The 24,074-nt window shown below is 41.9% G+C and overlaps 2 protein-coding genes across 3 annotated transcripts in view; one reads left to right on the top strand and one right to left on the bottom strand.

Moving 5' to 3' along the window:
• The window catches only part of PRKACB (protein kinase cAMP-activated catalytic subunit beta), a 60,125-nt gene extending 48,955 nt beyond the window's left edge, over positions 1-11,170 (bottom strand). The window contains exon 1 of the mRNA XM_081196898.1: positions 10,722-11,170. Within this exon, the coding sequence (XP_081053024.1) occupies positions 10,722-10,767 (46 nt within the window). The 5' untranslated portion in view covers positions 10,768-11,170. The remainder of the gene's footprint in view (positions 1-10,721) is intronic.
• A 10,058-nt stretch (positions 11,171-21,228) lies between these two features.
• TTLL7 (tubulin tyrosine ligase like 7) overlaps positions 21,229-24,074 on the top strand; it is a 74,303-nt gene continuing 71,457 nt past the window's right edge. The window contains exon 1 of one of the 2 annotated variants that reach the window (XM_081194875.1): positions 21,229-21,345. The gene's annotated coding sequence lies outside the window, so the exon portion shown is untranslated. The remainder of the gene's footprint in view (positions 21,346-24,074) is intronic. The other variant, XM_081194877.1, reaches the window with a different exon arrangement.

Raw genomic sequence — 24,074 nt, 5'->3', positions numbered from 1 at the left:
CCGCTCCACTCCATTCCAGGCGGCTTTCTCCTGGCGTGGAGCCCACCTCTCGCGCTGCTTCAGAAGCAGCAGCAGGGGCGGCGGGCTCCGCTCTGCGCCGGGCGGATTTCTCCTGGCGCGGAGCTGCCCAGCATATTAGGCAACTGGGCTTATAAGATGAACCCCCAAATTGCAGCTGTCAATTTGGGGGGTTGTCTAATACACCCAGTCGCCTAATATGCCGGACTCTATGGTAGCGATCAAGGCAGACTCTCTAGATTTACTGAGGGATTTCTGAACCGTCAGTGGTGTGGGCAGAAAAAAATCTAGAAGATTTTCCACCGCTTTATTTCTTCATTTTTTAAAAATATTTCATAAATTCATTAATAACAAGGAAAGTATGTCTAGTGCGTATAATAATTAATTAGTTAGTTAGTTAGTTAGTTAGTTAGTTAGTTAGTTAGTTACATACATACATACATACATACATACATACATACAGGGAAGCTTGGCAGTTTCCAAATTATTGACTTTGTTTGCTAAATACAAATAAAATAAACATGCTAAATTAGATTGCTCTCAAGGGAACCAGGCACTTTTCTGCTACAAATTGAAAATCTTCTGCTGCAAATTGCCATAATATGCTTAAGAGATTTTTTCCAATTCAGAATTTCCTGGAAAAACCACACCTCTGGTTTTGTAACTTGTCACTCTATTGGACACTAAAGTGAAACAGAACTGCTTAGAACTTTAAAAATCCAGATCACTCTTCTGAGTTTTGTAACTAAAGGGCTACATGATTCCTATCTGCCTTAGACAGAGACCACAGGGAGGCCAAGTATTAAAATCACATGAACTCAAATTCAGCAATAATGCAGCAGGACATATAACCTCAAGAGATTTGTTCCATTTTAAATTGTCTTTTTGAATCTACAAACCATCTATGATATACAGAATTTGTTCAACGTGCCAGAGTTTGAACATGGTGGTATTATATTACTTCCAAAGTGAAAGGTACTTGGTTGCACCAGCACACACATGTGCAAATTATACATCTTTGGAGTAAAGTAAACTAATCAATTACAGTAGTACCATCAGATATCCTAGTTGTTGCTTTCATTCTTTAGTATGCAATGATGAGGTTACTTCAGGACTCACAACAGCTGCAATTTTGTACATTTGCTGTAAGGTATGTAGACTACAGTATAGTTCTCAACACATGATGTCTTGTGCTCAGACAGATTGATTATATTAGTGTGCAAGTTCATATACTATTTCTGATTTCTCAGTATGAATTTTGTGACTGACCATACTGTACATATATCCCAAGGCAAATGTTTGTGCGTAGCTTCTTCCAGAGCCACAAGTTACTTTCTGCACCCACTGGCTTTATGTTAGACTGACACTGCAATCAAATCTATAGCCTGTGGTGAAACAGAAAGGTTGTTTTGTTTTTTTTTACAAAATCTTATACCCTAATCTTAAACACATATGCTTAGAAGACCCATCCATTTCAAGAAAAGCTCGATGTAAATTTTGTGAATGGAAAATGATAAAATGCTTTCATAATGCTGTGTTTTAATGTTTTAACTATGCTGAAAGGCACCTCGAGTCTGAAAGGTATATGATAACTGTGGAGGTAAAGTTCAAGCAGTCCTAACTAACAGCATTATGTTAGCAGGATGACCATCAAGAGATTTGGGTATGTTAGTCTTTAAACTTCTCATGCAATCACACATTTCACACAATTGCCTTTAGGACACACTTATTCCTATGATATTCACACACAATCACCAGTTATTACAGGATACACACACATACACAGAATGGAAAGCAAACAGATCTTTGCTAGAATTGAGAGGTCCCAGTGTAGCAGTCCACTGTGGTTCAGTGGTAGGGTACAGCTTTCATTCCATGCATCCGGTGTTGAACTGTAGCTAAGAGTAATGCTTCAACAAAACACTAAAACAAAGCCTGAAAAACTTCCAGTAGCCTGCACACCAAGTCAATTGCTACTGCAGCTTAGGAATTTGAATCTTATGGACAGTCCAAGGCCTGCACATGGTAACATTTAGGAATCAGCATGTTCCACAGAAGTGGAACAACAGAAGCACAAGCAATATTTCAATCTAAGACACTATTACAAAAGAACTCCAAAAGAAGCTTGGAATACATTCAGTGAATACATTTGAAAGCTCACCTGGTATCTGTGGATGCCATCCTTAGGCACTTGGTCCCTGTGTTTTTAGAAAGTTCATAGCTGTTCAGAGTTCACAGATGCACAGAAAAGTTACCAGTGATCACAATTCCAACACAGAAATTCCCTAATCTAGCAGGATGCATGAGCATGGAACCTGGATTTGTCTAACTTCAGTATTGGGTACTATAGTTACTTCCTCTCATAATTATACACTTAACTTTTAAGACACTATTTTATAACCCAGCAATTGTCTGCATGGTGAACTGTATCTTTTTATTACTGAAATGTATAGGATACATGCTTAATCTAATGCTCTGATGAACTGAAGTTTTAGATGCATTTCCCGTTTCAAAAATCTGCTGTTGTGTACTGAATACAGTGCAAAGGTTTTCATGTTTTAGAATATTTGTTCTTGATTACACTACACATGCTTTTTTGTTATTTGTATTCCAAGGGCAGCCTTGGCAATAAGTCCGCCAAAGTTACTATCCCACAGAAGTTGTTGTGATTATTTTTAAATTAAAGCCCCACTTTTCCCCACAAAGGAGTTGCTCAGTGACTTGCACATGAAGAGTAAGCAGAAAAGCAACAATGACACAACCAATAAAAACACATATTTTAAACAGAGAAGCAAAACAAAAACACAAAAAGCAGCAACAGCAGCACCAATCAATGCATTAAGTAGCAACAGAATCAAGAGCATGTTTAAAAATAAAAGCTTTCTTAGTGCCAAGATAATATAAAGAGCAAGGGGGCAGAGAGTTCCACACTACCACAGATAAAGCAGTCTCTCTCATCTGTTACCACGCACCTAGCCTTAGCCGACAACACCAAATGCAGGAGGGGTTCAACATCCAATCTTAAAGGATAGGTACATTTACATAAGGGAAGGTGATGCTAATTAACTTGGTACTAAGTTGTCTTGGACTGTACAGTAAGAAGCACTAGCTCCTTTACTCACACATACCATGTTACTTATTTGTGGAACCATCAACAGCTGCAGCAAAAGCAATTTTCCATTTTAAAGCAGTTTCTCTGACTGGTCATCTGAAGGAGATTCTTACCACAGACAAGTGGCTATTTACATGCTTATTAACATTTAAAAAACACTATTGTTTTTGCAGAGTTGTATACAATATTAGTCATATTCAGAGAAGACCCTTTGAAATTAATGGTCCTGACTAATTTAGGTCCATTAATTTCAATGGGTCAACTGTGAGTATAATTTAGTTGACTACATGCCACAGCATCTTAGGTTATAGCAGCCTGAAAATACAAGCCAGAACTTTCTTTTACTATAGTGTTTAAGTTACATCGTTGTTGTTTTAAAAAAAGTAATATAATTTTTTGTACAACTACACAATTTGGTCCCTTGGAGATTCCAAATAATCTTGGGTGTAAGAATCATGTACTAGCCTACTTTGAAGAAAAAGAAAAAAGGAAACACAGAGGCCTGGTTCAGATATAATGATCCTGGTCTAATAAGCCAGAGTTTGTTAGATGAAGTTGTGTCTGCACATTCTCCCCTCTCACACCATAATACAACACTTCCAGGGTTTGCTAAGCCAGTTTCCCATTACATTCAGCTGGAAAACTTGGTTTAATCTCTGCCTACTGACCATAAGATGAAACCAAGATCTAGTAAAGCCTGGCTTGCAAACAGATCAAACCAGTTTTAGTGGTACAGTTGTAACAGAAATAAACCACAGAAGATGTGCCAAAGCTGGATCATGGCAGGTACAAAGCTAAAATGTGGGGACTAGATTTGTTCTTTAATAAAACATCATTTATTAGACCAATATTATTTCCTCTCTGCCAGGTCATGCACTCACAGATCCTTGTCCCCAAATAAATCATAATCTATATTTTGAGAGTAGGGAGAGTTCAGAGGAAGAAACAAGAGTAACAAGGGATGAAATGTGAGCAAGCACAGTTGAGGGATGGAGACGAATGGGTTAAGCAAGGACTTCCCTGAATTGGTGAGCTCTCGAGAATTACTTGAAAATATTTGCTCTGGAAAGAAATTCCAGGCAGAGCAATGGAAAAAATGCAGAGATGTTTAAGGGATTTGGGCTACTGGTGGTGGCAGTGTTGGAGGAAGAACTAGATGTATCATCAAATAAGGATAGAGAAATAGGTTAGAACAAGGCAGAAGGTGATATCCAATGTTAGTCATACTCAGAGCAGATCCACTGAATTAAGCCAATTTATTTCGGTGAGTATGGCTTAGCTGGATATCACCCAGTGGTTTTGAAGATAACTATGCTTAAAGCTATCTGTGAGGATATGTATAAAGCTGCTTTCCAGGCTCATTCTTAAAGAACAACAAAAATAAAATTTGCTTTAAGCATTTCCCAAATCGTTAGAAGGCTAACAACTAGAATAAGTAAAGTGCAAGCTTTTCCAAATCTATGCAATATTCTAGTTGAGAAATATGGTCCCTGGGTCTGTTTGTGTAGTTCAGGAACATGTGCAACCATTCCTGCCAGAGGTCCTGTATACTGGGGTGGGGAGGTTACAAAGGCAAGTCAATGATTTCTTCCTTTGTGCATGGAGCAATCAGAAAACATTCACTAACCTAAACAGATGAAAACGGTAAAAAACAGGTGAACTTTCTGCCCCACAAAAAAGAGAAAAGGTTACTTGAAGATAGATAACTACTGAGCCAATTCCAAATCAAACCATGAAGAGATCACCACTACCGGTAGTTATGCCCTATTTGCACAAACTTTAGAGTAGTGCCAAAACATGTGATGAGAATAAACTTCCCCACTTTATCCTTCCTCAAAGAGGCCAAAGTTAGCATGCATGTGATCATGATGTGTATTCAGACCTATACCAGCAGCACTAGAAGAATGAGAGAGCAAATAAGAACATAGGCTAGAGAGAAAGCATAATCGGCTACCCACACTTTCCTAGTCCTTCTCTAGTGCCAACACCCTTCTCCCCTCCTCTCAAGGTGCATAGATAATAGAATCACAGAATTGGAAGGAACCCTGAGGATCATCTACCCCAACCTTCTGCAATGCAGGAATATGTAGCTGCTCCATACAGGGATCAAGTCTTGGCATTATCAGCACCATGAGCTATCCAGGAGTCTGGCTACTTGCTTTGATGGCACAAGGAAAAATACCTTCTGGATAGTGCAGGATAGGCTTCCTGGAGTAGTAGGATACAATTCACTCTAGCAATACTGGTTTGTTTTGCAGCACTTTCAATATACTTCCTACTCTGTTCCTAGTTTCCAGAAGGCCAGTGTGGGGTGGGAAAAAGAAAAGTACTGGGAGTGATGAATTCTTCTGGTATTTGATTCACTCCCTTCACCCATCAAATTTTCCTGCTGTCCTCACTTGTAGTCCTATATAATTTTTATTTTGTGTGAAAAGGTTTGTGACCCAAACTCCATGATATAACAAAAATTGTAAGCACTGTGTGCATCAAGAAAGCAAATCTAGAACAGGAAAGGTGTCTTCTGGAATAAGATCTAGTTCATTATCTCAAAACGATAACTCTATATATTCCAATTCATGTATCAATTAAACACTGCAAAGGGTTGGACTAGATTAACCTAAGGGTCCCTTCCAACTCTACAATTCAATTACTCTATGATTCTATCTCATTTTCCTTTAAGAAGCATCCAGTATTTTTAAACAACAGTCTTCTGGTATCTTAAAGACTAACAAAATTATGTTGGTATGAGGTTCTATGGACTACAGTCTACTTCATCAATTGCATGAAGTGGACTGTAACTCAGAAAAGCTTGTGCTATAATAAATGTGTTACTTTCAAAAGTACCATGTAACCAGCATTTGAAATTCACCAGGTGCCAGGCGCATTTTGCATTTGACTACTGGCCACTTGCGACCAAGAGAGGATGCCCAGGTGCCAGGATGGCCCCTGACGTCTCCACCATCTGGAGGTGCATGCCTTGGGTCTTGACTGTTTTCACACACTAGCAACACATCCGGTAGAATTCTATCTGCTAGATTTTATCTGCAAAATCAGAATGAATTTCAAGAACTAAAAAGTTGTATTGAAAAATACAGATTTCAAGCTGTTTGGCCCAAAAATGACAACTAGGCATTGTTTTGAAAACTGTACTCCTAGTTTAAGGAGCCATTTGGTGTCTAGCTTATATATCTGAGTTTCTAACAATGCATAACTGTGCTTTTTGATGCCACAGATTAATACTGCTACTTATCTGGACAGTATTTTAAAGGCAATGACATTTCTAATTCCAGTCAGGATCCCTCTTTTTAAAAAGTATTCACTGAGTCGCTGAAAGTTTTCCTTTAAATAGTACTTGTAAATGTAGTTTCTGCTCAGATCCAACATCCTAGACCTCAAAGGCAAAGCCCCCTTTTTAGAAGTGCTGAAGCAGGTCCCACCAATATCAATTGAACTTAATTGGAACTTTGTTCAGATGCATAATGGCAATATTGCTTTAAGACTGTTTAGCAAAGAAATACATGGAAATTATTTTTCTATGTTCAAGTACAATATGTACCGTATTTTTCGCCCCATAGGACGCACTTTTTCCCCTCCAAAAATGAAGGGGAAATCTGGGTGCGTCCTATGGGGCGAATGCAGGCTTTCGCTGAAGCTTGGAGAGTGAGAGGGGTCGGTGCGCACCGACCCCTCTCGCTCTCCAGGCTTCAGGAAGACATCCGCAGCCTAGGCAGCCCTGCAGGAGTTCCCGCAGGGCTGTTTAGGCTGCGGATAGTAGTTTGCTTCCCGGAGCGCCGGGCGCGCTGAAAGCAGAGCACCCGGCGCTTCGGGAACACCTCCGCAGCCCTGCAGGAGTTCCCCGCAGGGCTCCCCATGCTGCAGATAGCAGCCTGCCGCCCAGCGCGCAGGGCACCCTGAAGCAGAGCGCCCCGCCCGCCGGACAGACATCCGCAGCGTGGGGAGCCCTGGAGGAGTTCCCTGCAGGGCTCCCCACGCTGCGGATAGCAGACTGCCACCCGGCGGGCGGGGCGCCCTGAAGCAGGGCGGCCCTCGTGCCGGGCAGATATCGGTCAGCCCCACAAGCTCGGGGGACAGCAGGGAGGTGCAGCGCCGCCATACCGTAGTTCCTCGACCTGGTTCGGTTTCCCCGACCTGCTTTGGGGGGGGGGGAATAAAGGAATTTCCCCCCCTTTATTTCCCCCCCAAAAAACTAGGTGCGTCCTATGGGATGAAAACTACGGTAATAGACATTACCTTACACAACACATGCATCCATACCCAGAACTAAAGTAAAAAAAGGATTGCATTCTTCTACTAACGCTATAAAGTTTGAAGAAATAAATAGATAACCACCACTACTAAAAATATTCCAGAGCCATACTAAATGCACCATGGGTGATAAAAGTTCAGCAACACAGCAATAAGATACCATTATATGAAGCTTTAGTACTAAGTGCTACAATTATATTGTTTCCGTTTACATTGACCACAGTTGCAGTAAGAGCTCTCAAACACTTTATGTGCAAATATAAAGTAGACTACAAGTCAAGTCACTGTTCATTGTCTTTCGGCTACTGTAGCATGGCCTTGATCTTTACAATCACAGCTTTCAGTAGATGTTATTATATAAAGGACATGGATTAAAAGTAATCACTGCCCTCCCCCACTTCCACTGTCAGTTTACAGAACTTATTCAAAACTTGTAGCTTTTCTAACATGTGTAAACTTATAACAAAAATTTGTAAGATTTGTTTCCTTAGGCAGCTATTTTGACAAGGATGAGTAGTTCTATAACAATGCAAACTGCAACAGTCACTGTATAAGATAGCAGAAAAACCTCTGTTTCAACGCTTGCAAAGCATTCACAAACCTTCATACTCTGAGAATCCCTCAACCCCTCTCGCTGCAGTGGTACTTCCTTTTGTTCTCAACCCTCTACAAATTCACAATTCTAGAAAGCGTCTTTGAGACAGCACAATATTGCTACCACTGCCTTATTTTGCATTCCTGACAGTTGGTACAGATCTGACAAGTTAACAAATCTTGACATGTGCATTTTTACTACAATTTGACACCATTAATATGAAAGGGGTGTGTTGTGATGCAGAACAAGTGAAATCCATGCTAGATTTGGGCATGTGTTAGAAAATGTTCCGGAAATCACAGACCTGCACACCACATGCATGGATAGAGTGAGGAGAGAATCCTCATAGGGACCAAGTGTATTTAAAAGGATGCCTAACTCCCTATAGAGTACACATGCAACAGCCTAGAGCTGTCCCAAACATACTACAATGCTGCAGGTCATTCACTTGAAGGCAAAGTGAATGTCACCCACCCCCAGCACACAGAATACCCTCAGCAGAAGCAGAACTGTGCTCAGAGGGTTCAGCAAGAATATGCTGCTTGATTCACAAATGCAGGGATAGCCAAGATGGTACCCGCCAAAGGTATTTGGACTACAATTCCCATCAGCCTCAACCAGCACAATCAATTGTCAGGGAAGTCATAGTCCAACAAAATGACACCACTTTGGCTACCCCTGGAGTCAAAGTAAAATTAAAGGCCTGTGGCACCACAGTTCACCAGGACCATCACTGATGCCACACGAAGAGGCAGCATGGCAGGGAAGGTAGGTTAGACTAAAGCCCCAAAGGGAGTCTCTCCTCCCAGGAAACAGGTTTGAAGCCAGAGGCTTTTTCAAATGTCAGGCATGCATTGATTCGGCATACCAGAAACCACCAATCGACAAGAAAACTATTCCTATGCATACTAACAGTTTACACTGCATCAACATGACAGCCCATTCTGAACACAGCCATTACAGTGTGGCATTCTCAGACCATTAGTACACAACAAGCTACTTTTCTCCCACCCCACTTTTGCACAGTATTACAGCTGAACAAGCACCTTCTGGAGATGCTATTAACTGGTGGAGGCAACTTAAATCCCACTGAAATCAAACACAATGAAGGCCTCAAGGCCTCAAAGTTAGGAGGAAAGCTTCAGCACTGTACACACTTAACCAGAAGCTAGTTCAACTGAATTTAATGGTGCATGCACAGGATTCTACTTTTAAAGCATGCATCTGTCTCTCTAGATTTACTTATTTTTAAAATTGATTTAAGCTTTTGATTATTCAACGGAAAGGATTTTATTTTATTTGACTACATCAGGGTGGGCAACAGTGGCCCTGCAGGTGTTATTCACTACAACTAGCATTATCCCTGGCCATTGGTCATGTTGACTGGGGATGATAGGAGTTTTAGTTCAACACCTGGAGAGTCATAGGTTCCCAATCTCTGGACTAAGTAACCTTTAGGGCTTTATTATGAGGAACCATATTTTATGAAACCAAAACAATCTTTATGTAAAATTACTTGTCTAACTACAAAAGGAGACAGATGCTAACGAATAAAAGTTGCTCATCTCAAAAATTGCTGAGGATCAAAAACACTCCAAATCATTTCTACTGCAGACAAGCAAATAGAAATAAACACTCAAAACCTCAAGAGTTCATATTAGTAACCCACCTCATAATCTTAAACACATGTACTCAAAAGCCTGATTGAATTCAATGGGACTTACTCCCAAGTAAGTGTGTTAGCAAGGCCTTAATCTCCAATGAGAAGTGCCAGCAATTGCTTAAATGCTTTGCTTGTGTTCTTTTACGCTATGTTCTCAATCCCAAACAAAATGCAGCTTACCAAGATCCTGCACGACAAAATAATATTAATAATAATCATCGTTTACTAGCGTTAGGTCTCTTTCGCTTTCTGTAGAGAATGGTTTCACAACACTTTAACATGCTGCAACAGAAGACTGCTTCTCCTAAGCAGGAGGAGCTCGGAATAAACTGTTTCCACAACAGCAGAGAACAAAAACTATAAGAGGGAAAGGTTAGGGAGTTTTCTACAGCAGCCTTTTTTCTGTTGGGGGGGGAGAGGGTAAGGAAGGAAGAGGCGGAGAGAAAAGAGGAGAAAACACACAAGCGCCAAACAAATCACAGTTTGCACCCGAGCTTTGCCCCGACCCCCACCCCTCACCCCAAGGTTGCCGAGAGAAAAGCTTTTCTTCCAACGACGAGGGCTAAGAGTTTTACCAAGAGCGATTGGGGCGGGAGGAATAGACCCCACCCGCTCCCATTCATTGGCCTCCTCCGGGTTGGGACTAGACCGGCCTAAACGGAGGGATGCACCTAGGTGGGGATGCCGGGGACACGCAGCAGCAGCAGCGGCCTCCGGGTGGGGGGCGTCCACGGAGCTTCTCTGCACCCCCCCGCGGAGGGGGCTCTGCATCTGCCCCTGCGCCTTGCGAGGGGACCGGTTAACCCGCTTACTCCTAAGCCCCCGGAGCGGGACGTGGCTGCAGCAGTTCCCCCAGAACCCCTGCGCAAAAGGGGCATAGCGAGCGGGCTGGCCTGCCTGCCGCACCGGTTGCCGCCAGTGCCGCAGCCCGCCAGACTAGGCCGCAGGGCCTTGCTGCTGCCACGGCCCGGCCCGGTGCACCTTGGCGAGAGGAGGAGCAGCGGGGCGGCGGCGGCAGAGAGCCGGCCTGCCTCCCCCCCGGTCTTTGTCGCCCGCTTCCAACTCACCGCTCTCGATCTCGTTGCCCTTCTTGGCGGTGGCGGCGTTCCCCATGGCCGGGAGGCCGGCGGGCTGCTCCGTCCGTCCAGCGGGGGGAAGAAAGGGAGGGAGGGAGAAGGGCGGGAATCCCGAGCGGCTTCTGTGGAGCCGGCAAGAAACGAAGGAGGAAGGAGTGTGGCGTCGCCGCTTCGGTCTTTCCCCTCAGCGCTCGGCCTTCGGCTTCTCTCCCCCTCGCTCTAGTGAGGGGGCTCCGGGCGGCCTCTAAGTCGGAGGCGGCGAGGGCTCCTCCGGGTCCTGCCTCCTTTCTTTCCGCTTGTCCGCCTGCCCTCCCCGACTCCACACACACACATACACGGCGGAAATGACGGCCGCTGAAGCGCCTCCTCCTTCTCCTCAGCCGTTCCTCCTCACGCTCGCAAGGGCTCCGGCTTCGCCTGCCCGGCGGCCTGGCGGGGCTACGCTCTTGGAGGAGGAGGAGGAGGAGGAGGCCCCCTGCCGGCCTCGCTTTCCCCCTCAGACTCTTCCTCCCAACGCACCTCCTTTTGCCCTCGAGTAAATAATTCACCCGGAGGGACCAGCCTTTTTTTTTTTTTTTGCCTCAGCTCTTGCCTTCTTCACCCGCACTTGCAAGCAATAGTCCCAAGTCCGCACTTATTTCAGCAGCGGATCTAACGCGCCCTTCGCGCGCCGCTGCGACTCCTCCTCCCGAGTAGATAAACCCATGGAAGTTTGTGGGAGTTTGGTTTATGGATCATATAAACGCGCCTTGGCTTGGGATGCCTCATCCTGTGCTTGAGTCTTATATCTATACTGTTAACGTTGAAGCCAGTGAGAGATAGGAGAAAAGGGAGGTTGGGGAAAGGTGTAATCCAGACAAGACACTTTGGGACATATTTCTGTTGGACACACTGGGTGCAGTTGTTTTTTGGACTGCTCCCGGATTTAGCTTTGCTCCAGATTCCAACAAATGCACTAAATGGCCTTTTTCTGAAGATGAATCTTGCTGCAGTTACAGGTTTCTTGTTTGCCTTTCATATTTAGGTCATGGTATGTGCAGTATGTGGTGGAATGGTTCTGAAAAGTGCCCAGAAGCTTTTTAGTTAATGCAAAATGCAGCAGTCATGCCGTACCAATACTGTGCATTCTTCACCAGTTTTGAATTTCTTCCTGGGCCCGGTTCAAAGTGTGGTTGTTGTTACCCCTTTTCCGGGCCTGAACAGTTTGGAAGTTGGAGGGCTACTGCTTCTGCCCATCTGAATCTGCCCACACACTTTGGTCTTCAGAGGAGGCCTTGCTATGGATGCATCTGAGGGTGCAACAAACAAGATCTTCTTTCTTTTAGTGTACAGGCTTGTGTACCTTGCCACAAAACAATCAGCTAGGGGTAGGGTCTTCCTTGTGGTGGCCCTCATTTGTGGAACTCCCTCCCTATGGAGATGCAGCTGTCTCCCTCACTGACAGTGTTCAAACAATGGCTTTAGACACGCATGTGTGCACAAGCATTTGTGGGAAGTTGGCAAATTGAATTGTTTTGAATTGCTTGATTAAATGTGATTTTTAAATGAATTTTTACATTGATATGTGGATTTTATTATATGTTCCCTGTTTTAGGATCCTATGGAACGAGGGATGGTTTATATAAATGTAAATAAAAAATAAAATAGGCAATTAAACCTTTCTTGTTTAGATATGGGTTGCAATGATGAAAGTCACGATTTACATCTGTGGCTATGAAGGTTGCTACAGTTTTAAAATAATGATTAATGATGCATTTGCTCCTTCTGTCTATTGAGTTTTCATGTTGTTTTATGATTGCTTGTTTTTGAGCTAGGGCCTGAAACCTGAAACACAAACACATGAATACTGTTATGATTATGATAATTATTTATTGCGGCAAAAAAAGTGGCTTTGAACACATTCAGAGTACATTTTTTAAATTGCTGAGTAACTATACCCTTTTGCTCTCTAGTAATCTGATATTAGAGATCAAGGTTTTATTTTTATGAGGAATTCTATTTTGGTGTGTACATACCATAACTGTTAAGTACACTCTTTTCCTCAAAGAATTATGGGTACTGTAGTTTACCCCTCAGAGTTACTATTTCTAGCAACCCTTAACAAACTACAGTACCCAGAAACAAGTTCAATTAGGCTGCTATCCTAATCACATTTACTCGAGAGAAAACTCCATTCCATAAATAGGACTGAATTTTGAGGAGATATGATTGGAATTGCACTGTTAGTGTATTTGTGATTGGTGCCTCAAATTTGTAGATACACGAGTGAACTTGAGCAGATACACTTCGAATTTTGGAAATTAACAGTATGTGCAATTCTGTAGCTAGAATTAAGTTGCACTGTGTTGAGAGGCCCATGGGTACTGGACTGCAACATAAGTATGGTTTAGTAGCCTTGTAGTTGCACTCATAGCTAGGTGACTTTCATTGCAACTTTCCTCAGTATACTGCCTTTTCTACATCTTTCAAAAAATAATTTTGATACACACTGCTATACCATCACCTTTAAATTAATATTTGGATGATTGTGAATTTTGTGAAATTATGATATAGTTGGTGAAATTTCAGTTTTTGCTGATCTAAACCACTCAGAAGGAAATGTATGATAGGAGGCAGGCTTTTAAATATTTAATCTGATGTGTTTTTTATTACATTTTCCCAGTTCCACTATAAAATATTGTACTGTGATCATTATGCAATCCCTGGCAACCTTTATTGTGTCTCAGGGTTGCTTTTTTCCTCTTTTGCCCTCAAATTGAGAGAGGTTTTGCTTCTTGGGGTTGGGTGGTGCATTCCATTCCAATTTCAGAAGTGTGCTGTTTATCCATGAGCCGCCTGTCATCTATTCTAGAAGATGGTTAAAGACATAAGTGTCAAATTTGAATATGCTCTTTCCTCTATGTTGAGCACAAACTCATTTTCCGAGTGTGGATCCTTTCAAAGCAAAAGCAGCAGTATCCATGCCCAAGAGGGAGCAAACTCTGAGAAACTACAAAAGTTGTAGAAGTACAAAAAATATATATTGGGGGGGGATTAGGGGAGGGGAGCAGAAAGCACAATGAAAACTGAGCATGCTCAGTGGTCATGGAATGCTCTCTGTCTCTGTGTGTTTGATGAGAGAGACAGAAAACTAGAAGGGGACATTTGAATGGAGTAGCTTGGAAAAGCTGGCAGGCATTCTGAACAAGAGCACTGTACTCCACAACAGTTTATTGCAGGTCCGTCTTATACTTTCCGAATAGGCACATAGTCCACTCCTGTGTTCACTTGGGTGTTAGACAATAGATGTTATAGTGCAGTAGTGGCACTGGAATATTTTAAAAGCAGTTCCCTACCACCTGACTTGTCACATTGTTCTACTCTGATGTCAAAATAGTACTGTATTTTATGATGAAGTCATGGAAAAGTGATTTCTGTATTACTGTCAAAGTATCTAAAGGATGCATTTCTTCCAAATTGGTTAGCCTGGGATTTAGGGATGGGGAGAAGTTTAATTCAATTCTCAGCTGAAGACAAACCTGCCTGATTTGCACTTTTCAAAACAATATGCAAGACAAAATACAGCTTTATAAATTGGTACTTCTCACAATTTTATAGTGCAGTTCTCCAGCCAAGTTATGTGTATAAAGGTCTGCATAAAATTGCATATATTCATGAAAATACAGTGGTACCTCAGGTTACAGACGCTTCAGGTTACTGACACTTCAGGTCACAGACTCCGCTAACCCAAAAGTAGTACCTCTGGTTAATAATAATAATAATAATAATTTATTATTTGTAGCTCGCCCATCTGGCTGGGCTTCCACAGTCACTCTGGGCACCTGTCAAAAAGATTAAAAATACATTTGCTTCAGGATGAGAACATAAATCATGTGGTGGTGGCACGGCGGCAGTGAGAGGCCCTATTAGCTAAAGTGGTACCTCAGGTTAAGAACAGTTTCAGGTTAAGAACAGACCTCCAGAACGAATTAAGTTCTTAACCCGAGGTACCACTGTAACATACAAAAATCAATTACGGAAGGAAAAATGGCTTTGCAAAAATGTGCACATTAGGATATATTCAAAATAAAGTGCTGGTGAATTTTCATGCGAACCTTTAAAAGAAAATAGCAAACTTCCGTGGAGAACTGAAGACTGAAATATGAAAAATTGAAATGACAGGTGTGCCTTGCAGGACAATTGTACGAGACATGTTTCAGAAGTAAGTCCTTACTGTGTCTTCGTTCCTATAAAAAGTATAAAAGTAATGTAGTCTCTGTTCTATTGCATATTAAAAATAACAGAACAGGCTAGATTTCTCTAGGTCTCTTCAAGAAAGATGCTTTGTGAAAACACCAGGAGTACAGGTTCTTCTTATCCTATAACGTTGGAAGGATAAGATATATATTCTTTTAGACCAATTATTGGTTTTCATATTTTATTAGAAAATTGACTGAGAAATCAGTTGAGGGAGACTAGATATGGGGAAGCAAAACTGAAGACTGTATGTGAACATTCTGTGTCCTTTGATAGCCAGATATGCTGGTTGGAGTTCTTTGGTTAAACTCTTGCAGAAGTATTTAGAATTCACTGACTTCTTAAATCTGGGACCTTTCAGAGGGAAAAGCAACCGGGGGCATTTTTTAAGCAGAAAAAAATCCTTTCTGTTCCACCAGTATTTAGAGGGAGTTTTAATTACAGTACTGAAAGAAAATGAAAACTTGGGGCTTCATTATATGCATTTGCATGTAGCATAATTTGCTCCTAGGCCAGTCTAATTAGATAGTTTACAGTTCACTTCTACTTAAGCCAAGCAGTGTAAAGTACATTAAAACGTTCCTTTTTTAAAATATGTGTTTAAGGAAATTAATGGAATAGCCTTAAATGAGGTAGATTAGAGAGACAAGCAAAGGGCACTTGCACAGTCGAAAACCGATTGTTCTTAACACTTTGGCATCAAATCCTGTAACAAAGTGATCTTGGGAGCTCTCTTCCAAATAATGACTCACTCTGAGTAACCCCCCAGAGAAGTACCCAGCCATTCCCTAAAGAGCTCGTAACTGTTGGCTTATTTCAACAGGCTTTCTTTGGAATTTCTTACAGTCTGATCTTAGACATGTTAATTCAGAAACGATTCCCACTGTGCTGAGTGTGATTTAATTTCAGGGTTGTGGGTTCAAGGCAGCGGCGTAGCTAGCCGCTTAGGTGCCTGGGATGAGATGGGGCAGGGCATGCTGGAATCCCAGTGCCCAAGCCGCATTGCGCTCTGGTGGTCTGCAGGTCCGCGTTGCTTTTTCGGGCAGCGTGGAGCCAGCCGGTGCCCGAGCCACCACGTCACTCCCAGGAGAGTTGTGTGGCTTGGGAGCACTGCAGGCCCCATGGTAAGTGCCACCTCCGTAGTGGTGCCCAGTGTGCCTTGCCCCCTCCCCCATTTGAGCCCCATGTTGGGCAAAAAATTCCTGCTTGGCAGGGGGTTGGACTAGATGACCCTCGTGGTCGCTTCCAACTCTACAATTCTGTGGTTCTCAAAATGGTAGCATGATTTAAGCATGCTTAGATCTAAAGTAAGTGCTACTGACTACAATGGGGGTTGTTTCCCAAGTAAGTGTCCATTAGATTACAGCCTCAGTTTCTTGGGGGAGGGGGTATTATTTATTTAATCTATTAATAGGATATTATGAGTCATATACTTTATTTTTATTTTCCCCCAATAATATTTATTAAGTTTCTTACCCATGTAGCACATACTATAAAACAAACGAGACCAAAATAAAAAAGAACAAGTAGGAAATGAAACAAATACAACAAATCACAACAAAAAATATAAACAATACAAATTAATTAATTAATTAAAATTCCAACCTCATAAACTTATTGCTTGACTTCCTCTAATCCTTCCCATCTGAATTTCCGTGCAACTGAATGTAGCAGTTTTCCAATATCATTCTACAAAAACAATATTCTAATTATAATCAAATTTATTAACTTTTCTTTATATTTTATAACTTAAACTGGAGACTGAGAATTGTACATGAATGGGCCGGGATTGCCCTTCCTGTTTCGCTGCATCTTCCCCAGAAAAATTCCTTTTGCCAATTCCACTTTCCTTGGACTTGATAATCATAGTCCAAGTACATCTTCAGTGATTGAGGTACCTCTGAGAGGGTCGTCTAGTTCAGCCCCTGCAATGCAGGAATCTTTTGCCCATCTGGGGCTCGAACCTGCAACCCAAAGATTTAGCCGAACCCTCATGCTTTACTGATTGAGCTATCCCAGAGATAATAAATTAACGTTTTTTTTCTGTATGGCTTCTGTTACAGAGAAAGAGCTGATCTCACCGGATTTGCTCTCTGCTTTGTTTTATTTGCCATGTAGATTATCCTGAGTAATTATTTAAAAAACAAAAACAAAAAACTCACGATTTTCCTTTTAGAGAAACAATGCAGGAGACAAATTGCAGGCATGCATGTACCTTAAGGGGCAAAGCTGATTCTTCCTGACACGCAATATGGGACAACCTGCTGGAGACGAGAGTCAAAATCGATGGGCTAAGTGTATAAATTATTAATGAATTCTGCCACTTAGTCTCATTTGCTAGGAAAATGGATGCCTGTTTTCGCTTCAAGCCATGGCCTGAGCAAGCGGCATTTAACAGGACTCACACTGAGGCAATATTTCTTCCTCATTGCCTGGAGTTTCACATTACAAGAGCAGAACTGGGGGACGGTGGCTGTTTTTCAGGGTCATCATAGTAAGATTTAGGCAACACCTTTAATGCAGATCCTCCAAGTGTCCCTATTTTTCAGGGACAGTCCTAGATTTACAGAAGCCGTCCCGGTTTCTGATTTGATCCCAGAATGTCCTGCTTTTCTTAAGGACATCCCTATTTTCATTGGATACATTTTGGAGGGTATGGAGTTATGTGACCCCTGAGCCGAGAAAATGAGATACAGTACAACCATCAGAACCATCTGCATAGGAATTTTTTTTTAATGCTTTTAAAAAATGTTTAATGTTTTATTATGTTTTTATAAATGCTGGAAGCCCAGAGTGGCTGGGGCAACCCAGTCAGATGGGTGGGGTATTATTATTATTATTATTATTATTATTATTATTATTATTATTATTTGAATAGGACACCTCTATTTTCATCAGAGAAATGTTGAAGGGTGTGTTAATGCATTTAAACAGAAGAGCTGCTCTGAAAACCCAGAAGTAGGGAAACAAACAAATAAACCACAAGGGGCAGGGGGTTGGACTCGATGGCCCTTGTGGTCTCTTCCAACTCTATGATTCTATGATTCTAAGATCCCAGAAAGAATAGTTATCTGATAAGATTTTTCAATGTTCCCGCAGTGCTCTAAGGGCTTGGCTTCTTTTGAAATACTCAGAAACCATCATCATCTTTAGCCACTCATTAGGCTTATCAATCAATCATTTCATCTTTCACATAAGGATGATGGCGAGAGAGAGAGGAATCAACAAATAAGTAGAGGGCTCCAAATGATGGGGGAAATGGAAGGGGGTAAATTATTTAGATTGGAATATGAGAAAGGTTAACCTCTGCTCAAAGCACACAGCAGCTCCCACAAATCTCCTGGTCTCTGGGGACCAAGAACCAATTATTCAACCTTTATGCCTGTTTTCAGCCTGGGCTTGAGTGAAGCATTCTTAACCATGCATCAAGCCAGGATCAGAGATACGCCACTGCTGTGCTTTCAAATAAGGTGCTGTATCCAATGCATGCTCAGCCCCAAAGAGGAAGGAAATTTCCCATTCAAAACCATAGTAAAAGCAACAGATGTTCTTCCACCTTCTATGGACACGGAGAGAGGAAATCTGCAGAGGACAGGCTAAGGTTCATTGGCCATTTTGCCATACCCCACACATGCAAGAAATGCAGAGGATTAGACTGCAGCCACAAACACTTCTAAAGGAGCCTTGTGGTTGTTAATGGACTGAGGAACTCTGAAAGATAAATCTGTTTATGGTCAGAGTTTAGACAGTGCAGCACAACAGAGGGCATCCTTGTACACACATCTCCTCTTGCTTTCCCACTCACTCTTGGTGTTAAGAAGCAGTGCGGGCCATCACATCCTTTGCCTCTACATTGCTGCCTTTTGCTATAATTGAAACAGATATCCAGATATGATTGAAACAGATATCCAGATACCTCAAAAGCCAAACAACAAGCTACTTATTTGCAGATTTATAAACCACTTTATAAAGAGAGCTGGACTATAAAGAAGGCTGATCGCCGAAGAATTGATGCTCTTGAATTATGGTGCTGGAGGAGACTCTTGAGAGTCCCATGGACTGCAAGAAGATCAAACCTATCCATTCTTAAGGAAATCAGCCCTGAGTGCTCACTGGAAGGACAGATCTTGAAGCCGAGGCTTCAATACTTTGGCCACCTAACAAGAAGGGAAGACTCCCTGGGAAAGACCCTGATGATGGGAAAGATTGAGGGCACAAGGAGAAGGGGACGACAGAGGGTGAGATACAGTGTTCTCGAAGCTACCAGCATGAGTTTGACCAAACTGCGCGAGGCAGTGGAAGACAGGAGTGCCTGGCGTGCTCTGGTCCATGGGGTCACGAAGAGTTGGACATGGCTAAACAGCAACAAACCGCTTTGCAAACAAAATGTATGGAAATGGCATATATTAGAAGAAAATAAGATAGAATATAAAACAGAGAAAGCCGCAAACTCCATAAACTAAAGGCAGGGAAACCATTTCTAGAACTGTGCAATTATTATTCCATAAAAAGACTGGATCACAAATCAGGGGACAATTGCCCAATAGGAGACAATTGAAGGGATAATTGGAGTGGCAGTGCCACTGCTGCATTAGAACACCCAAAGGCTTGCTTTCTTCTACAGGTCAGAATGGTGGCGGGGAGACTGATCTTTTTGCAGTGGGGTGGGTGTGGGTGTGCTGTACCAGGACCAGGCTGGCACAGCTTAGAAGCCTAGGTTGAATCCCTCTCTGAGAGATGGACTGGTATAGGATCCAGTGGATCAGTGGCTGGCCCCGCTCTGCCCTGCTGAATTGTTGGTCCCTATGCTGGATCCTGCCAGCAGGGGGGCTGATGTCAATATCGTCCTTTCTTGAGTGAAGTTTGGGCTTCTGCTTGCCATTCTGTGGGGGAAATGAAGCTGATACCCCAGACACCATAGAAGGGGGCTTTGTTGGCTCCAAGCCAATGGCGAGCTGTTTTGTGTGCGCTTGTGTGCCATTTGGAGATTTCAGCTTGGACACTGCCCTACAAAATAAACAAAACTTCTCTGATGAATCATGTGCCTGGGGATAGGTGCACACAGTTTATTATCATGGCGAAGAACTGGGTTGTCCACTCTAGATTGGAAAAACCCTGATCTGCTGGGTGGTGTTAAAATATATGTGCTTAGGGGCAGAGCCAGGGCAGGATCTGGTGGGGGGGGAAGGGTGGACCTAAGATGAAACCCATGGGGTCATTGTTGGAGATCTGCATGGTGGGGTTAACAGGAAACAATGGTCGTTGTTGTTGTTACTATTTAAATTATGCTTTGACGTTTGTTGACTTTGCAGATCCCTGTACTTGTTACTTTCAAGGACTTGGCTTTAGCGGTACTGTATTTTATATGTAAAATATCAATTTCCACTAGACAATTTCAACTCCGATTAGAAGCAAATGCGTGCAAACTTTTGAGCCGTTGTTCTTATTATTTGCTGCTTTTATGGCGTATGTTGGTTAGTTTTGATTAGTTTTTATGTATTTTGTGTTATGGTTGTGTATTCTACCTCACCTGTAGATCCATTGTGAAATAAAGGGCAGGTTAGAAATAGCCTTGATAAATAAATACATTAAATGTGTGAGCGTTTGTTTGTTTGCTGTTGCATTGCTTTGAGCCCAGTCATTGTTTGAGGAGATCATAACGCTGCATTCTTAAGTACGTTTACTGAGAAGCAAGTCCCACGGAGTTTAACTGGGCTTACTTCTCTGTAAGTTGGTATAGGATTGCATTCAAGGAGCTGCAGCACTTTTGCTTTCAGTACCACCTGCCTCTTCTCTGGCAACCTGTTGTTGACATTAATAGTCCTTGGAGCAGGTGGAGGAGTCTGTTCACAAACAGCATACAACCTGTAATTGGTTATGTTATCCTGATACGACCTCTGTATGGACAAATACATTATATGTTTGTCACTAGAGGGAGCTGATCTTGCTATCCAAACGCAGGTGAAGCATGAAATATATTGTGAAGTACAAAGAGGGAAGGGTGTGACTTTCTAATTATTTCTGAATGATTAAATACCTTCGTCGTGCTATGAAATTCCACATACTCGTTGAAAACGGGGCAACTTTTCTTCCCTTTTAAAGGGGAGGAGATACAGAAAAAACGGTAGTTTGTTTTGTTTCTCTTCACATCAACGGCTTCCCATAACTCTTTTTTTCAAGAATGGGACAAGCAGTAAAAGAATATTTGGAGAAGATAGTATCTAGTCTGGAAGTTGTCCCTTTAAATCTCTGTGTTCCATTTGGTTGCCCAGGACAACTCTTGTAAACATCAGTGAACCTACATGTGGCCTTTGAAAAAAGCTGGGGCCTGAAGCTGATGGGAAAGTTTAGGTCATTTCAGAGCTGCTTGAATCAGACTGTGAGTACTCCCTTACTGTAGGAGGCAGCAGCTTTGCTTCGTGTGATGTAATTTGCTTTATGTTTACGAATTTTACTTTCAAAGTACTCAGCAGAGAGAAAAAATACCTTTAGAGTACGCTGACTTTTTCTGTATAATATCTGCTAAACAGAGCGTTTAGAGAGCACTGGGAAGAAAGACATTCACCTCAAGAAATATTAGAAAGCATATTGCTGTAGGAAATTACAGCTCCCCAGTCCATTTGAAGTGTGTACACTTCTGAGAAGGATATACAGGGGGAAAAGAGGTTTAGGCGAGACTCTTCACATATTATTGTGGCTTCTGTAATGGCAGCCAAGACAATAAATAAATCACTCCTTTGCCAGGCATTTGTGAACTCACGATAGAATAGGCAGATCTGGTTAGCTGAAGAACAACAGATACTCACTAGGAAGAAGGGTTCAAATGTGATTTGTACTTGGAAAAAACCTTTGGGTTCCTCCTCCTGGGTTTATTTTATTTTACAGAGTTAGAAAATGTGATTGCTTCTTTTATTAAAGAGAAAAAGGAAACAAAGAAAACGTTGTGTATCCAAGTGGGTGTGTATTGCTTGAGGTTTCTTCCGCAAAGCAGAAACAAACGCCACCATATCCTTTTATAAGACTCTAGCTTGCCTCACTTTTTGCATATCACTTGCTCTGAGGATGCCATTCCGCATCACTGATAACCAGGCATGAATCTTAACTAGTTTTTAGAACAGCTCTAGCAAGTGCTTTATAAATATTAAACAGCAGTCAATGTAGAAGTATCATTCAATAATAAACATGACCAGATTTCATCTAAACTGTTTGGAGGTTTTGTTACAATCAGTTGGTATATAAATGTTGTTAAATGGATGAATAAATAGAATACATTTATTTATGTAAAGATTTTTTTATCTCACTCTGCAGCCAAAACGGGCTGTCGTGGCAGTGTGCAGATAGTCCCTGCTGTCAGGCATACAATCTAAGGAGGCAAGACACAAACTCAGGAGCATAGGGGACCACCAAAATCCCCCCATCAGAAGATCTCAGTGTTCAAGGTGCTGCAATAAGGAATTAAAGTCTGTAAAGTACTTTGGGCCCATGTTGTTTAGGCTTTTTGTGAGTTAATACAAATTCTTCAGAATGCAAGACAAGTTGGAACCCTGCAGTGAACTGTTCTGCCATATTGCGTTAAAATTTGCAGCATAAACAGAGTCCTAAAATAAATGAGAATCCTCTACTCTCTGTTTCCATAATCTATTCTGTTATTTTGCTGCTATTTATTATTTATATCCTGCTCTTTTTACAAGTATTCAGAGCATCTTACAAGGAAGAATAAATAGAAACATTACTATGTAAATTCCTGAACATAACCAATAACTTTTTAAACCAAGCACTAACAAATTCTTGTAATAAGACTATCATAGCCAAATTTCAATTTTACATCAATATTTAGAGTGACGTATAAAAAAATTCCTCCCAGTAGCACCTTAGAGACCAACTAAGTTTGTTATTGGTATGAGCTTTCATGTGCATGCACACTTCTTCAGATATGTGGAAGGTGCTACTGGAAGGAATTTTTTAAGTTTGTTTCGGCTAGGGCAGACCAACATGGTTACTTACCTGTAAATAGAATGATGTATGTCTGTTTTGCAATTCGCACATCATTCACAAATGTCCCATTTAAACTGCCTAAAACCTTCACCAAGTGTTGCATCAGTACAGCAGTCATATTTATATTATGGCATACTTGGTGCTTCTTTGGTCTCTCTAGGTGACTTACAACATATCTATTTTAAATACGAAAAACTACATAAAGTCAAAACAATACAATATACAAAACAACTCTCCCTAACTTGAGGGCTACTGCACCCACATGCCTTGCGTGCTTCTCATAAGCATCTGACTGGCAACTGTGAAAAAAGGGCTATGGGCTAGTTTAAGTACTCTCTCAACAGTTGCCTGCTCAGCGTTTTCCTTCTGATTCAGATGGGTTTGGTGTTAAACTTTCTCGTATGTGGTTTTACACTTGCACCATCCACTGTTCAAAATAGAGATTAAATAGAAGAGCAGACTAAATATTATTCATGCTGGTGGCACCTGCTTGCCTAAACTATCCATTCCGTATCATTTTAAGCATAGCAGGATGACTGGCAAAGTTCTATAATAGCTATTTGTGTGATTAGAAGGTTCTAACAGAAGGCCGGCCATAGCACTCAGGTTGCGCTTGGCATACTTTGATCATTGATGGGATCAGGAGCAGGGTTCATTTGGAACCATGGTGGGATGCATTGTGATGCCACAGGGAGCGTGGTGATAACCATAGGATGAAATACAAGGGATGTCCACTGCCTAGTGCTAAGACGAGTGCTTTACTCTTGTTCCTTGCATGTAAAGGAGGTGGAAACTGGTGGAGAAAACTCAGTCATCATATATTGCTAGGCATCCATGCAGCGGAAAGGGAATAAATAACAGTTTGTACTAGTTGAGTCATGCTCACATTGCTTGCGTCACCTATACAAGGTACTGTTATGAGTTTGTGGGTGCCAGACACTTATAATCCCTGGACCCAGTAAGTGTTTGAATTGAATCAAGGCTTTGGGTGCTAAACTGGGTGCTGGACCCAGTGGCGTAGCGTGGGTTGTCAGCACCCGGGGCAAGGCAAGTAATTTGCGCCCCCTAACCCGTGGATTTGTGCCCCCTAACCCCCAGATGTTGCGCCCGGTG

The sequence above is a fragment of the Podarcis bocagei genome (genome assembly GCF_964188305.1).
Source record: "Podarcis bocagei genome assembly, chromosome: 5".
Taxonomy (NCBI): domain Eukaryota; kingdom Metazoa; phylum Chordata; class Lepidosauria; order Squamata; family Lacertidae; genus Podarcis; species Podarcis bocagei.
The sequence above is the reverse complement of the archived record's forward strand: the minus strand, read 5'-3'. Positions and strand labels throughout refer to the sequence as shown.